The 13,962-nt window shown below is 36.1% G+C and overlaps 1 protein-coding gene across 3 annotated transcripts; it reads left to right on the forward strand.

Annotated features, from left to right (window-relative positions):
* Window positions 1-207: 207 nt before the first annotated feature.
* Window positions 208-13,962, forward strand: LOC113105633 (uncharacterized). 3 transcript variants are annotated; one of them, XM_026266827.1, is made up of 12 exons: window positions 208-534; window positions 6,152-6,987; window positions 7,088-7,209; window positions 7,366-7,518; window positions 8,139-8,362; window positions 9,555-9,706; window positions 9,787-9,890; window positions 10,013-10,073; window positions 10,159-10,247; window positions 10,324-10,458; window positions 13,139-13,239; window positions 13,356-13,962. In XM_026266827.1, the coding sequence occupies exons 2-12, from the start codon at window positions 6,210-6,212 to the stop codon at window positions 13,831-13,833; spliced, it is 2,397 nt and encodes a 798-aa protein (XP_026122612.1). In that variant the 5' UTR covers window positions 208-534; window positions 6,152-6,209; the 3' UTR covers window positions 13,834-13,962. The 3 variants fall into 3 exon arrangements, with proteins under 3 accessions (XP_026122612.1, XP_026122614.1, XP_026122613.1); XM_026266829.1 differs by lacking the exon at window positions 208-534 and adding an exon at window positions 3,570-5,404; XM_026266828.1 differs by lacking the exon at window positions 208-534 and adding an exon at window positions 5,432-5,838.

Here is a 13,962-nt window from a genome sequence, read left to right on the forward strand (position 1 = left end):
TCTTCTCTTTACTCAAAGAAGTACCTTCACGAACCCCTGTTTGAAGCCCTCAGAAGTGATACAGGAGACCATGGAAATACAATCAAATTCAGCACAGAACAAATAGGTTGTAGAATATTTGTTCCGGATTAAATAGCAGTAAATAGCAATCAAATACTAGATGGATGTGAAGAAAGAGAGAGTGAAAAAGACCTAGGGGCAAGGACAGGCGCTTTGTCAAACTGAGAGCTGCCTCTGAGGTCTGAGTTGAAGCAATACAGGTTTTTTCGCTCTCTCTCTCTCTCTACGGTGTATGATGTTTTTTCTCACTCGTTTCCAGGATCACAATGACAAGGCTTCAAAAGATCAGAGGAACCAAGAGAAGACTGCCGTACCGAAGTTACCATCACTAACGCCTCCGCAGATCCTGCATGTCTTTCTCACTGTCTATCTTACCTTACCAGTGCATCCCTCCTTCATTCACTCGTGTATACAGACGTGCACGTAACACGCAGAGTTCAACTGTCCTGCAGGCCTTGACTTCAAAACTGAGAGGTAAGCGACGTCTTACTTTGTTTGTGAACAACACAACAAAAAAAGGACAGTGAAGTGAGTTAGCGAGTGATAAAACTGTCTAATAGATAGTGTTTCACAAGTATATACAGTACACATGTGTTTCAGTTCTGCAAACAGAGTTATATAAGACACAGGCATGGCTGCTGCGCTGACACTCATCTTGTTTGTTTTTACATCTTGAATGTAAAGCGATGCAGGCGCAGGTCGCTTGTTTTTGAAACTCTTAAGACTGTGTATTGCATCAGACTCGTAGACTTACGCAAAAACCGGCTCATCTAAGCAACATGGATCTACGTGTAGCATAAAAGAATTCATTGATGTTGAGGCCTAGTTTTGGAAAACGTTTGGAGTACAGAGGACATATTAGAAACCGAGGTATCTTTTTGACTGTAATGTACCTCTTTTTACATTTAATTAATGAACATCTTTTGTTTATGAGATGCATACTACAATAATACTTATATTTTCAATACTAATAAAAGTTCGCTTCATTAGTATCTTGTGACGTCTATGACATTGTTCAGATTGTGAACAGCAAAGTCGAATATTGATCATTTTCGGATAATCTGTAGATGAAACGTGTCCCTGCGAGACATTCTCATGAGAAACAGAACTGGATTGCGTACAATCCAAATACTTGTTCTTGTTCTGCGCTCCAACAACGAAAACTCTAAAATAATAAAACAAAAGCTTCTATTTCTGGAAATCATAATCAAAAAAATATTTCTAAGGGGTAAGATTTTATTTTATTTTTTTAAGCTTTGTGCATAATTTTTGTCTCACCTTTTAAGTGCAATTGTAGTTCCTTGAAGACCTGCGTCAATGATTATGATACTGAAATTCCTGAACAACTAAGTGTGTGCAAGGTTCTTCCCTTTAACCAAAACAGCAGTCAGTAATGACCTATTGTTGTTGATGGTCGATCATGCAAATTATTAATAACCCGGGCTCCTAATAATGTATTGTCTGTATTTTCCGTACATTTCATCTTTACACAAAAGGGTCTAATAAGCAAACCTTCTCTGACGTTTTATGCTGTTATTGCAAAAAGTATAAGGTCATGATTCAGTATTGTTATTTATGAAATTAAACTCACCTGATGGATAACGTCCTACAACCGCCTTTATGACTCGATGATGATGATCTTGATTCCTGAAAATATATATAATACAAAATCAGACTATTAGGATGTAACATGAATCATTCTACTAACAGAACTGCAATAGTTTCTGCATTGTACCTTTTACCTTTTTGGATATTTAAATCATGTCTATGCAAGGGTCCTGTGTTTATTCTGTGAGGATGTTGGCATCCACCAAGGACATATTTCCTGTATACTGATCATTACAGCCAAATTTAGCTTTAATATGCATAAGTAATACTTAAACAGTACAGTGCTAGGTCTTCATTTATTCAGGTATGGAATGAGTTTTGGACTTTTTATAAGGCGCAAAGTTGATTTTAAACCTCAGATCTCTATTATTATGAATTGGGTCAAACTGAATATGACGATGGTCACCAACAAATTATCTTTTTATATTTCCCTTTACTTACTTTTTTTTTGTTTTTTTTTTATTATGGAATATGAAAAAGAAAATTTAGAATCGGCTTTATGTAAATTGGCTTTATATTTTAAGTAAAACACATGAATCCTATCAGACAAAGGGAATTTGTTGTGGTTTAATCTATAGTAATTCTAACGATGTTTATATAAAATATAGTATGGTATGTCTTCATGTAGAGATGTTCATGTTCATGTTAAGATACAAGGCTCTGGGAACACTTCTTTTAACAGTCGTTGCAGTTATTTGACTATAAATATTTTTTATTATTTGACTATGAAAGGCAAGATATTCGATCTAGGTAGCACCTGTTCAATATGAACAAAATCTTTGAAAAAAAACAACAGCAGTAAGTTTGGATTTAATCAGATGAAACAGATCATTATTTTTGCAAGAAAAAAAATTATACATAGTATATACAAATACTTGATATGGCGTCAAAATGTACGATTTATTAAAGCTGTTATAAGCTTTTCTGAAGCTTTTGCAGTCATGTTTAGCCTTCTGCGATAAATATTTCCAACGTGTTAAAAAACAATAAGACTTTCAGTTAAGAATTAAATGTTAAGTCCGCTAATATTTTGTTATGAAAAAATAAATAAATGAACAAACAGAAAACAATTTGTTTCGTTATATGAATGAGACTGCAGTGATTTAGTGACACACATAGATGTTGTGCTCTGTCATTTTATATTTTATCATTCTCTCATTTAAAAACCTTTTGAGCAAAATCACACACAATAATATATATATTCATGTAATCATACAAAAGCACACATTCAAACAGTTGTTTATTTATTATCACTTTTGTGCAACTTCTAATGCTATATTTATCTAATTTGCATATATCATATTCACTCTTAGATATAATACTGATGAAATTGAATCAAAGATCGTCTTATAGACATAATATAAATACGGCTCAATAGGATAATGCGTAACATTTAAAACTCAAAAACACTACCCATGATAAAAAATATATATATTTCCATTCAAATACATAAATATAATAAATCTTAATTGCAGATTTTGCCTTTTTTAACAGACTTCAGGTCAGTTATCCAAAAACCAGCATGCAAAACACTTTTGTGTTTATCATTTGATTTGGGTTCATACATTTTAGCATTACATTACAGCTATTATAAAATGCCGCCAGCAAAATGTAAACAATTCCAAACCTAAAAATCTTTAAAAGTCTTTATGATATTATATGCATTCACGACTTCTAAAGGTCACCGTCACAGATCTGGGAAGCCATGCACTGCCAGACATAAGTATAGAGTTTGAAACTTTACAATAAATAATTTATACAGTTTAAATGAAGAAAATCACATGTTACAAGACCCAACGTTACAACAGAATCTACAACAGTAAATGTGCACAAAAGTGAAGTAGATTTTCAGATCTTCATGTATTTCCATCTATTCTCTTCTTTTCTATGATATCAAATTATGGCCACGTGTAGTAAGTTAAAATTTAGACTAATGAAATTAAGTAGAGGCTTGCTAAACACATTAGCCATTTCTGAATTCACTTGTGTTTTAAAAATGAATTAATTCTCCTAAAATGCTCATTTCACTCAGCAGACTAATAATGCAGAAGCACCGAAATTCATTAGAGACTACAGGTTTGGGGGGACGTAACTCGCACCTGTAAAAAGTACATTCATTTATTTGCGCAACCTAAACTTCAGGGTTCATTTAACAGTTTTAGGTTCAGTTTTCATTCTTCTGTGATCTCTCTGCATGCACTTATGAGCGTTGTCTCAAAGATAAGATAAACGGTTTGATATAATGACAGACAGAGATGGGGGGGAAAAAGTCCAAACCGCTCTGCTGCTTTCCCCCTCCTCTGTTGTCTTTCACACATATGACAGAAAACTAGAAAACAGCCTCCACACTCCTCTTTCCATCAATTATATCCTGTTATTTTTGTCCCTCCTTAACCCACTCGCCCCGTTCTCCAGTATTACCTGATCACGCGTAGCTTTTAGGTATGCAATATTGATTTAAAAATGAACATTTCATGCAACAAAGCTGGCATTTTAAGTCCTAAATCCCTCCTACTCTCTGTTCCTGAATATAAAAATGTGTACAAAGTAGACTTTTAATGACAAAAGCTAAAAAAGAAGGGCAGTGAGAGTGAAAAATCTACATTTCTCTGGTCCACAAATCCATCTTCTCTCGCCATATTGTCTTACACCTTTTGTTCTTTCACCCACATTATGCTAATGGTGAGGTTTGTGTAGGTGATTTCTGCAGGTACGTTCATACTGTACTCACCACTGAATTAACATCACCCTCATCAGCCAGACTGCCAAACCTTTAACCTATGTGGGGGCCGTCCTGATTCACGGTCTCTCAAAGTTTAATGCCTCTGACCGAAATATGACGTACAGAGACAGAGTGGGTGGACCTGTAGTAGACCAGTCATTCAAAATAAAAATGTATGATTATGGTGAACTGCTGTCATTTAAGAATTAACAGTTAAAATAATGCAAATAAGCTAGCATGAGAGCAGAAAGAAAGGAGAGGGAAACACTACGTGTGGGTGGAAAAAGGGGTGTATAGACAATGTATGCGGTATGGAAACGATTTTATATTGTGGGTATAGGAGGGATACACTTGCAGAAAGCGAGCGAGAGAGCGGAGGCGGGGTGTACGGAGGTTTCCCTTGTCCACTTCCTGTTCTCTTGTTGTTTCATGGTCAACTTCCCGTCACATGATTTAATTTGAGCAACCACAGATTTACACCGGCGTAAACACAGTTTTCGCCTACATAAACATATGCACAGAAAAACACACACATATATGCATGCACAAAATCTCAATAAAGCAATCAAGTTAGGCAGTTAACACACCACATAACTTTAACAAAAACACTACTGTTCATACACATACAAATACTAAAAAAATACTTGTTCTTATGACCGACAAACACACACACACTTGACAGGAAGCTTTGCCTCTCACTCGTCATATACACTTACACGTACACCCACGCCTTACCTGCCAGTTTGACAACTCTTATGTTCTTTACGCACAAGTCACTAACCACAACAGATGTGAATCTCGAGATAACATTCTGAGCCGCAAGCACAATAAGCCCCAAAAGGTCTCATAATCTGCCAACATCATTCAAGACAACATGCTTTCATCCTGCTGCTTTTGTTAATTGTAAAAAGTGTTCTAAAGTAAGGTTAGGTTGGAATCAGCCCTTTTTGATCTGCCCTCACCATGAGTTAGACCCTGACTCGACCAAGAGAAGACGGTGATCTATGGGAGACTGTGAGTATGTAACTTTGGAGAACGGATAAAAATAGACTGAGAAGGAAAAGAGGTTAAGGAGGAGAGCAAGACAGAAGAGGGAGAGAGATATAGAAAGACAGAGATAGAGGGAGATCCGTGACTGCTTCCTCAGGATGTGGTTTTTCGGTTCAGGGTTTTAAGGGAGGGGGTGACTCTATGACAACTGAAGACTTACCTTTTGATCGGCGGCACCTGTGAAAGAAATATGTGTGAGAACGAGTTTTCACATTTAAGTATGATAATGAGCACAAGCGAGGAAGAGCTAGAAAGAGCGCCTGCTTCCACCCGTGGCTGTATTTTAATTTTGTTAGCTGGAGAGAAAGGTCACACACGGCAAACAACTCGCAGGTCGACGTGAACGGCTAGCACACGTACAAAAACAACAGGTTATGGACAAAGAAAGTGAAGCACTGGTGAGTACTAGACAAACGGAGCGAGAAAGGAGGATGAGAAAGAAAGTAAAAAGATAAACAAAAGCCGCAGAACAAAGGCTGTTTCTCTCTTTCGATAGCTGTAGCTGACGTTTCTCAGTTGTTTCTTTGCTGAAACGTTTCCGCATTTCTATATGAATGTTTGTCTTTAAAAGCAACTGTTACAGAGGAAGACAAAGGCAAACCATTGAGTGGTTGGGAAAACGTCTCATTGCATTTGTTTGTGTGGTTTGGCTCACTAACGATCATGAGGTTGAAAAGGTTTTGATGGCTTCTGATTGTCTTTGTGTGTCAGTTTTCAGATGCGATGAGCGTCCTTTAACTCGACGGTGCAGCCATTTGCAACAAGCCACATGGCTGACCTTACATCTCCCGAGTCCGAGTCGCTCTCCTTCACTCCCATGTTCCGACACCAGACAGAAGGTCAAAGGTCAAGCCACAACATTTACCAGCAAGGTTCTATAAGTGGGCTCGGCCCGTTTGAGGTCCCGTGTGAAGCCACGGATGGCACCGGGAACGCTCTGAATGGAATAGATCAAACGGGGAACGCTTCTTACTGGGGGAATGCATCCCCTGTGTCCTCTATGGGACAGAACAGGAACAAGGCACAAGCTGGAGTTTATGAGACCGACTGGAGTTCTCACTGCCACCAGCAAGAAGCATTAGAGAGTTTTGAAACAACTGTGCATCAGCAACAAAAACTGGATTCATTCTCCGAGGCATTTTGCAGTCGTAGCGCCACCCAAATGCCGGGTGGAGGAGAGCAGAGCGGCTTTAACAGTTCCACACCTCCGTCACATGCTCTCTCCTTCCCTTTGGTTCTTAGCCCACCGCCAACGCCCCTTCCTGCTCCATCCTTTTCTCCTCCTAAACGACCTCAACACTTCTTGCCCGGCCAGATCTTGAGCCAATCACAGATCCAAACTCAGACGGATGGTTCGCTGCAGTTCTTTCCCTCTTTACCTTCGCCCTCCAGGTTCAATCACCCCATTTGGCTCCAGCTGCAAGCTGACGACAGCGACGGCCTGGACTTAACGCAGCACCTACCACAAGACTCAAACTCCTCTCTGGTTTATTCAGAGCACGGAGGGCCTCATCTGAAACATATGAACTCCCTGCAGAAAGGCACAGGTAACATAAAACTATGTTTTGTGTGTTGGTCTGTCTTGGCGTGCCGTTATTTTTAAACTTCAAGCATGACTTTTAATAAAACAAGTGCTTTCTTGTTTAGACTGTTCTCTGCAAATGCCCCTCAACCCTGTACTGGCTCAACATCACCATCACCAGGCCTGCGTGCAACAAGAGATGGGCCACGATCCCGGGACATCCGAAGATCACACGACGTGGTCTCAGGTTTGTCATCTGCACATTCAGACAGATTATTAGCCTGGTCAAGCATAATCGACAGATGCATTAATGGCTTTAACATCATAGCCGTACATTTTAATGCTCTGTATTTTAAGCTGGTGAGGCTAGCATGCAACTTTTTTTTTTTTTTTTTTTTGACAGATGGGGCAGTCATCTCACTCGTTTGGACCTTCTCTACACCAGTCTAGTCTCCATGTGCAGGGGTCAGGGTCAGGAGAAGGAACACGATTCGGTTACGGACTGAACTTCGGTCCTGGGTCCTCAGACAAATCTCAGGTGTCCTTCAGCACACAGGCAAGAGAACATTAATTTACATTTTGTACTGACATTTTAGACAAATTAATACTTCTTTGATTAATTTAATTAATCCTTGCTGAATAAATGACAGTCAAGATAATTATAATGCAAAAGAGAAAATATCTATTTTAAATAAATTCTGTTTATTTGTTTATTTTTAAACCTTCTATTCATCAAAGAATCCTGAACAATATTATCATGGTTTCCATTTAAAAAAAAACATAACAACTGTTTGAAACAATGATAATAATATGAAATGTTTCTTTAGAACCAAATCAGCCCAATAGAATAATTTCTGAAGAAAATTTTGAATTTAAAATATATTTAAATAGAACACTGTTATAAAAAAAAACTGTAATAATATTTTACAATTTTGCTGTTTTTACAGTATTTAAATAAAGTAAATAAATGCAGTATTGGTGAGAATAAGACACTTCTAAAACATAAAAAAAATACAAGACCAACCCCAAACTTTGAACGGTAGTAATATACAACATGTTAAATATACTGTATATATATAAACTTTAACTGTTACAGGTTAAAACCACAAGCCTTTATGCATGGGAGCATGATTTTAAGCAGAATCACTCACATGCAGCTTTATTTGCCTCATGTAGAATGTTCCCAGTTCCGTCTATACTGGAGTCCCTTACAACAGTGTGATCCAGATGAGTAGAGAGCTAATGGAGAACTGGGAAGAAACCGCACCTCACTATAAGCCACCTCCAATGCTGAACCCAACACGCAGTGGAACGGGACTCTTTTGCAACCTACTGTCTTCCCTAGCTGTGGAAAACAGAGCATTGTGGACAGACGAGAGGAAAGATGATGACTCACAAAGGTCAGCATTCAAATGTTTGTTTGTTTTTCTTAGTTTTGGTCGCTCATTGGTGTCACACATGAAGCATTTGTACTATTTGATCTAATAAAACTTATTTTTATTTTGTTAAATTTTTATATGAAGAGCATGTCTGAATAGCTAAAAATAAATGCTACTTATCTGGCAACAATAATCTGTCAGAAGATAAATAATGCACTATTTGTTGTCAATTTTTTTCTTTCTTGATTTGGGGAGCATTTGCTTGCTGTGTTGAATTATTTTAACCCTGTCATTGTTTACATGGCAGTAAAAAAAAAAAAAAATACAAAATTATTTCAATGAAATGAATGTTCTATATTATAGCTTGATTTCTTATATATATATATCAACTTTTTTCTTTTTAGGAAATATGGTTCTAAACTATATTTATGGAATAGTTATGATCCAATTAATACCTGCAAACCACTTTTTAAGCATAGACCTGAACATTTTATTTCCAACTTAAACTGTCGTAAATCTTGAACTGGGGCCTGTTTCATAAAACAAGTTGACCAAATGAACTAGGTTTATTTTAGTTAGTCTGACGTATTGTCATTTGATTTGTTTCAAAATAAGTCATACTAACTGAAATAAGCCTGGCTTATTTGGTCAACTTGTTTTATAATACAGACCCCTGGAGCACAGACTTAAGTTTGGTATCTTCTCTTCTTGAAGAAGACACATGGCAGATTATTGATGAAGTGGAGTTTAAGTGAAACAGAAGTTATTGAAGTTTACAGTTCTGAAAAATGCACAAAATAAATTTTTTTATATGAAATTTATATTTTCAAAATGTGTTTCACTCAAAAACTGCAAGAAAATCAAAGGCATGCATCTAAACAAGTTGTGTTTCAAATTTGAGGTTGATATCATGAATAAACAAGGTCTCAGTAAGATTTTGTTTGGGTGCAATACCAAACATTTCTACTACAAAAAAAAAATAAAATTGGCTTCCCATTCATTTTCAATGACTGTGAACAATTAAAATGTGACCATTTAACCTTTTCAGATCAAGCTCATGATTTTTTTGTGTGCATGTTCCAAAATCTGTACCAAGTTTCGTACCATTCCAATAAATTAAAATAAATAAAATAAACAATATTTGAAATTTCACCCAGAGGGTTAAGAAGCTAGTGTCAAAATGTTCATTAAACTTTGTCATTTTACACCCAAGGTGCATAAATATAGGCCCAGACTTCCAAGCTGAACTGCCAGATCTGATAACAGGAAGAGAGCATGAGATGTGTCCAGAGGAACCAGTCAGAGAGGAGCTGCTATGGAAACCTTGGGCAGAGTTACAGGAAAATGACACCCTTTTACAGCATGGTAATTATAATTACATTAAAAAATTTACAATTAAACCAGTTGTGTTTTTCTTCATTAATGAGTGTGATCTCGAACCTCAGTGGAGAATCTTCTTGACCTGAGTGCCTCCAGTGTTCTACCAGGAGGGGGCGCCAATCTGGAGCTTGCTCTTCACAGCCTGTCTCACTGCCAGGGAAACATTCTAGTGAGTGCAATATTCATTATTTAATTAATGCTTGTAGATTTATGATAGTTTGTGATTGCTTTCACAGTTACCTCTTCATAATGTCCTTGGTAATCATGACTCCTTATTTTCCCTGGTATCAGGCAGCGCTGGAGATGCTGTTGTTTAAAAACTCCCCTCCATCAGAAAACTATCACTATTCTGGTAAACATCTCATTTGTCGACTGTGAAAAACGTTTACAGTCAGCATCACATAAATAAGACTAATCCTGTTTCACTTTCCATTTAGGCATGGATATATGGAGTTTGAGTGAACAAATGCTGTTCCATAAAGCATTTGCAATTTATGGAAAAGATTTCTCCTTTATACACAAAATGGTAATATATTGAATATTTGCTTTCCAAACCACCAAATGTCAGAGGATCTGTGTATTTACAGTTCTCATACTTTCAGGTGAGAACAAAGCAGGTGTCACAGTGTATTGAATTCTATTACAACTCCAAGAGGCTTTCAGAGAAACAAAACAAGCAGAGGGAAAGAGAAAAGGAAAGTTTGGAGGAAGAGAGAATTGCAGCAGTCATCAATCAGGTAAGACTGATTTAGATTACTGCACATTGGTATAAGTCTATACAAGCATGAGAGCGGATCAGGTAAACCCATGAATGGATGTGTAATGGTTTTATAATATTAGCAGATTTTTTATTAATTTAATAGAAAAATGTGAATAATATTCAACTGCTTTTAACTGACTTGGTTTGCTCAGCCTTAATAGCACACAAAACAAGCACTGCACACTTAACACAATTTCAGCTTTAACTTTATATTTAATTGTATTTAATTTTTAAATTAAATGTACTAGATTACACTTGATTTGTAAAATGTTAGACATGTGTAGAACAAATAATACAGAAAAGAGAAGAAAAAAATACACTACAGAGTACAAGACGGGTATATATCACTAAAAGATTACATCTAAGGAAAAGATTAAAAGAAAAAAAGCTTTAAAGTTTAGTTTTAAAGCCTTCTTTTTACACGAGTTAAAGACGTCCCAGAGTAATGCTCTAATTCAGCAAGCAAAACATAAAAAAGTGGTTTCTGATCTGAAAACTTACATTTATGTATATAAAATTTTAGTACATGTTCTTTTTTCCAATTAACAATTCCAAACAAAACATTTTTCCAAGTAAAGGAAAATCCTTAGCAATGTTCTCGGTTCTCAACAAATAGGGAAGTCTTTCCACAATAATTCAGCGTAATGCACAAATGCACAAAATAAATGCACAATAGTCTTTGGGTTCTGTTTGCACAAGATCTATATCTTTTTTTTATTTCTTTAAAAAGGTATTAACAGGATATACAGAATGGATAATCTTATTAGTAATTAGGTATCTATTTGGAATTTGCCAAATTTTCCTCCAGGCAATATCACAAACAAAGGCATTCCAATGAACTGACACATTTGGAATTTTGAATATTATTAAATGTGCAAAGATCTAACATCTTGAGACCACCATTTAACAGATTTCTTTATATAATGTATGCCATTTTTCCATATGTAATTAAATAACATTTTGTCAATACTTCTGAGATTGTTGTCGTCAACATGGTGAGACTGAGCAGCATATAATAATCTGGAGATTCCCTCTCCTTTGCAAAGTAATATTCTTCCCCTCAGAGATAAGTTTCTCTGCAGCCATAAATTAAATGTGACCATGGACCACAAAAGTGTAAACTTCTCGAAATTGAGATCTATATATCATCTGAAAGTTGAATAAATAAGCTTTCCATTGATATATGGTTTATTAGGATCAGACAATTTTTGGCCGAGATACAACTATTTGAATATCTGGAATCTGGGGGGTGCAAAATAAATACTGAGAAAATCGCCTTTAATTTTGTCCAAATTAATTCTTTGCAATACATATTACTAATCAAAAATTAAGTTTTTATATATTTACAGTAGGAAATTTCAAAATATCTTCATGGAACATGATCTTTACCTAATATCCTTATGATTTTTGGCATAAAAGAAAATTTGATCACTTTGACCCATACCATTTTTTTGGGCTATTGCTAAAGATATACCCCAGCGACTTAAGACTGCTTTTGTGGTCCAGGGTCACATATTTTCTTTGTGTTTTATCAATAATTGGGGAAAAATTAAATACATATCTATCATTTTAATTTTTACATATAGAGATACCTAAAGAAGATATCTTCTCTTAACTTGGAATATTATTAATTGTACAAAGATTGCAGTCTTCAACTGAAATTTGTTCACATTTAAACAAATTAAATAATAATAATAATAATAATAAAAAAGACCAGAAGCTTTAGAAAATCTTTTAACAGTGCTGATTGCAATAGGGATTGCAAATTTTAGTAACTCCCAATTATATCTAAAAGAGCATTCCCTTGCTGCTTTATACCAATAATGGTTAATGATATAGTTAAATTTAAGCTTAACGGTATTATGAGATAATATGTCTGACATTATCTGACATGTTTCTGAGTCAGTCTGTGATATTTTGAGAGCTATTTTAGAAGAAAAAGAATCATTTTGTGGAAAAGTCAGTTCTGTTTATTCAAATTTTCGAAAAACCGTTCTCCAATAACTTCTGAAAAAAAACAACACATTTTTATGTACAAACATTTGAAAAAAATAGCCAAGGTCACACAGTGAACGAATTAGTAATCGTGTACTCCACAAGTTCAAACAATCAACATTTAAACATTCAAACAAACTCATGAGCAAATATTTTAGCATGAGCTGCCATGTCAGTGCTTTGCCAGATTTTGTTTGCCTTTTAATGCATTTGAGATATATTTTTACAATGCATGACAACTTGCATTTTACGGTCTTATCCTCTTCTGTAATTGTGAGAAATTCTTCTTGAGATTTTATTAGTGGTTGACAAATTGCATTTACAGATTGTATTTCTGCCACCAACTGGTATGGCGTGTGGATCAAAATGAATCTCACACATTAGTTGAGGAATTAGAGTGATTACGTTTTAAATTGGAGTGAAAAGACTCACCCCAACAGCACTCGAGCCTGCAGTAAACACTGCATGAATGCACATCAAACAGATTTTTATAGGAATAGCACGTCCTCCCCCTTACCAATTGTATAAAAGTATAATAGCCTACAGATTGTGATTTGCTTATTTTCTGAAGGACAACTTCATTTTTCAATACTTAAAATCAATAATTTGTTATAGCCCTTTTTAGCGATTGTTACAAAACATGGCATTTTACTCATCCACAGGTTGCTCCAGCCCCAAAGGTGTTGGTTAACCAAACCAGTATTGACCAACTGATTCATACCCCACCACTTCCCACAAACTTTCCCTGTAAACAGTGTGGCAAGTACGTATTGGCAAATTTTGTTATAGTACCAAGTTTGAAAAGCATGGTCTTTGTTTCCATAGCAAACAAATGCTTTTGACATTTATTCCCTTTGACCATGCAAATTGTCATTTCAGGATGTTTTATAAAATCAAAAGTAGAAATGCTCACATGAAGATCCATCGGCAGCAGCAAGAGGACTGGAGAGGAAAATTACCGCTACACCCAAACCAGCACCACAACCTTAACCTGGCCAGAGCACTGGCTCATCCAAACCAGCAAATCCTAACCCCGACCCACCATCAGAATCACATCCTGACCCAAAGCTTGATTCAGAACTTGGTCCATTCACAGAACCAGTTGGCTTTTCTTCAAGGCACAAAGACTCAGAGTACATGCCCAACCAGCAATACAAGTTGCATGGCTCCGATCCAGAATCCACAGATAGGAACCAAAGCATCTTCCTTAAAACTCCACACTGGACCTCAGCAGACTTGGGGCTCCCTGCACAGCATAGACACAGGAGGCCTGTTCTATAACAGAGGCTCCATGGTAAATGGGATTCATTTGAGCATACAGGACAGTGTCAGTAAACCATGGGATGATACCCAGTAACTGACTTGTACAGTTTAACTCTTGATGACATAAGAAATTAAGACATTACTGCTTTAGTGTTAGGACTCCTTAGATTCAAAAACCCAGTGTAAAGTTTAAAAAAAAAAAAAAAGAAAAAAAAAAAAAAAA

The sequence above is a fragment of the Carassius auratus genome, chromosome 7, assembly GCF_003368295.1.
Source record: "Carassius auratus strain Wakin chromosome 7, ASM336829v1, whole genome shotgun sequence".
Taxonomy (NCBI): Eukaryota; Metazoa; Chordata; class Actinopteri; order Cypriniformes; family Cyprinidae; genus Carassius; species Carassius auratus.

Coding starts and splice junctions, on each gene's coding strand:
- LOC113105633 (XM_026266827.1), top strand. CDS start 6,210: ATGGCTGACCTTACATCTCCCGAGTCCGAGTCGCTCTCCTTCACTCCC. Junction 8,363..9,554: donor AAAGATGATGACTCACAAAG/GTCAGCATTCAA, acceptor TTTACACCCAAG/GTGCATAAATATAGGCCCAG. Junction 9,891..10,012: donor ACTGCCAGGGAAACATTCTA/GTGAGTGCAATA, acceptor CCCTGGTATCAG/GCAGCGCTGGAGATGCTGTT.